The sequence below is a fragment of the Montipora foliosa genome, chromosome 2 (genome assembly GCF_036669935.1).
Source record: "Montipora foliosa isolate CH-2021 chromosome 2, ASM3666993v2, whole genome shotgun sequence".
NCBI lineage: Eukaryota > Metazoa > Cnidaria > Anthozoa > Scleractinia > Acroporidae > Montipora > Montipora foliosa.
Window position 1 is genome coordinate 36,782,943 of NC_090870.1, and position 2,500 is coordinate 36,785,442.

General features: G+C 43.5%; 1 protein-coding gene across 2 annotated transcripts in view; it reads left to right on the forward strand.

Annotated features, from left to right (window-relative positions):
• The first annotated feature begins 878 nt into the window (after positions 1-878).
• LOC137992983 (poly [ADP-ribose] polymerase tankyrase-like) overlaps positions 879-2,500 on the forward strand; it is a 73,706-nt gene continuing 72,084 nt past the window's right edge. For both annotated transcript variants that reach the window (XM_068838620.1, XM_068838621.1), the window contains exons 1-2: positions 879-1,745; positions 2,436-2,500. The exon at positions 2,436-2,500 is cut by the window's right edge and continues 107 nt beyond it. In XM_068838620.1, the coding sequence (XP_068694721.1) occupies positions 1,128-1,745; positions 2,436-2,500 (683 nt within the window). In that variant the 5' untranslated portion in view covers positions 879-1,127. The remainder of the gene's footprint in view (positions 1,746-2,435) is intronic.

Consider the following 2,500-nt stretch of genomic DNA (forward strand, 5'->3'; position numbering starts at 1 on the left):
TGATAAATCAAGACCTGAATAAAATACTGTTACAACTCTAGCTAATTGCGCCAAACCTATCTGGATAGAGTGCTGGAAGTCTTTCACTTATAGCCTTGTAGGATAAGTTATTTTTTACGAGGTCTCGTGTGAACTCCTCTTCAACGATTTCCTCCAGTGTGGGTTAGGGTTCGTGTTCGGGTTAGCGTCACTTCCACACTACCAAACTTCCACACTTCCACACTGCCAAACTTCCACACTGCCAAACTTCCACACTGCCACACTTCCACACTGCCAAACTTCCATGTACTAATTATTTGTGAGTAAATTTCTAGCATTTGCATTCTTTTCTGATGACGCGTTCTGTGCTCTTCTACCCGAAGTAAAAGCCGACTTGAAGTTTCTGGACCCGGTCAGAGATTTGTTGTCATTTTAATACACGAGAACGATACTAACTCTGACCGGTAGGAGCATTTCTCGGCTCGGTCCAGCAACCGAGACGAAGTCATACCGCTCTGTCTGAATTCATTGTCTCATGTAAACGCATAAAAAGAAATTTCATGCAATGGAAGCCGATACGAACTCGTGCCAGTCTGAGTTCGTCCCGGTCTCATGTAATATACCCACTCTGCAGTGAAGGAAGGAAATCAAATGTTGGTTTTTGAGTGTAGTGAGATTTCCTTTTTTGTGAGCAGGTGCGATGATCCTTGCTTAGGCAGAGTAATCTCTTATGTACAGAAGCTGATTTTTGTTTTCATTCAATTTAGTCTTTTAACCATTTGCATTTCGATTGTTTTGTCCATCGAAACGTTGAGCTAAGGAAAATCCAGTCCAGCTGCGTGACAGCTGTTACGTTACTATTTGGTCTCTGAGAAGACTGGAAAGCAGTGTCAATCGTAGGAGGTATCGTGGGAGTGAAAAGCGCACTCAAGGAAAAAGCGAGCCTTGCAGTTTCGACTAATTTGAAATCCCAGGCTTGCCCAGAACAGAACTACCACCTACGCAATTCTGCTCTTTAAATACACGTGAACCGCCAGCTTTGTGTGATCTTGTCATTTTCTCTAAAACCTGGAGAAATCAGTTCTTCAACTGTTGCTGTGCTGAAATTTTCCGGTTGAGAAGGAAATAGGAAACCAAGTAGGAACAAAATGTCGAACCGTCCTCGTCTCCTGAAAAAGCAGTCTTCCCTAGCGATTCTTGTGCAGCTAGAGCGGGAAACATGCGAATCAGCAAGTCGTCCTCCATCGGAGGGAGATCAGGGAAGAGAGGAAGACGCCGAGGAGCTGGAGATCGAAGAAGATGCGAGGGACCTCGATGAAAACCCCGCGTCAGAGGATATGCTTTCAGGCGAACACGATCCGAACGAAGATAACGAATTTGTTGATTCTGACGGTGGTGATACCGACGCGGCAGTTTCCAGTGGAGATGAAACTGAACCTCAAGCGATTTCACCAGCTTCAAATAGGAAATCGCTTTCCATCTCGCGATCGGTTCCTAACGGCGGTGAAGCGCATGTTAGCTTGCCCACTGATGAATTCACTCCTCCACCTCGTATGTCTCGTCGATTGATGTCCATGAAGAGGAGGGGAAAATTTGTTCCAGTGGCAGAATTGACGGAAGAGTTTGAGTTCTATGCAGGTGATGTTTTGACTGTTCGTGGAGAGGACAAGGACTTTTATGTCTGCCGCATTCTTGAAGACGTTGTTGAAAGTGCCGACAATTTCAGAGTGGCTTGGTTCAACAGACTAGCAGACAATTTGTACGAGGTAAGCATATATAGCTTGTTTTTGGCCTTGATTGTTTAGCCTTTGTAGCTGAATATTCCATTGTGCTGTTCCACGCGGAATACAAAATTGACCAAATTTGTCAAGCTTGCTTATTCAGTTATTGATCGTAGCTCTGAAGAGATGAGACCCACTTTGGTTTGACACTTACAAACACCCCCTTGTTTATCCCATTATATTTTCTCTCCTTAAACGATAAAGCAAGCCACTGGTTGACACATTATGCGTTCTTTTTTTGGGGAGCGTGACATTGCTAATTGCGTGACATGGACACACCTACTTTACCGTGATTTGCATGATGCGTGTGACATCGCACGTATCAGCCTCTTTCATGATCACCGGTAGCCCAGTCACTGCCTTGTGGGGTTCAACAAAATACTGAAAATTGGCCTAGCTTTGGTGACTGCAGGTCCACATTATCTGATTTATAAGGCATTTCTGATTCCCACACATAACCCATTTCCCACACATAACCCATGTACCCCATAAATTGGTACAGTAACTTCGCACTCAAATTAAAAGTTTCAGCTGCCTCTATCAAGATTTTGTGACCTTTCATTGTACACATTGAACATATGCCCTTTTATTAATATCATGGCTTAATTAAACTGTTTCTATGATGGCAAGTTGAAACTCTGATCCTTATAATAGCCTCAATCTTTGTGATTGTAGCCATCATTTGATGATGTATGTTACATGGATTCTGTCATTACTCGTGTGGCTTTGTCAGAGGTTGA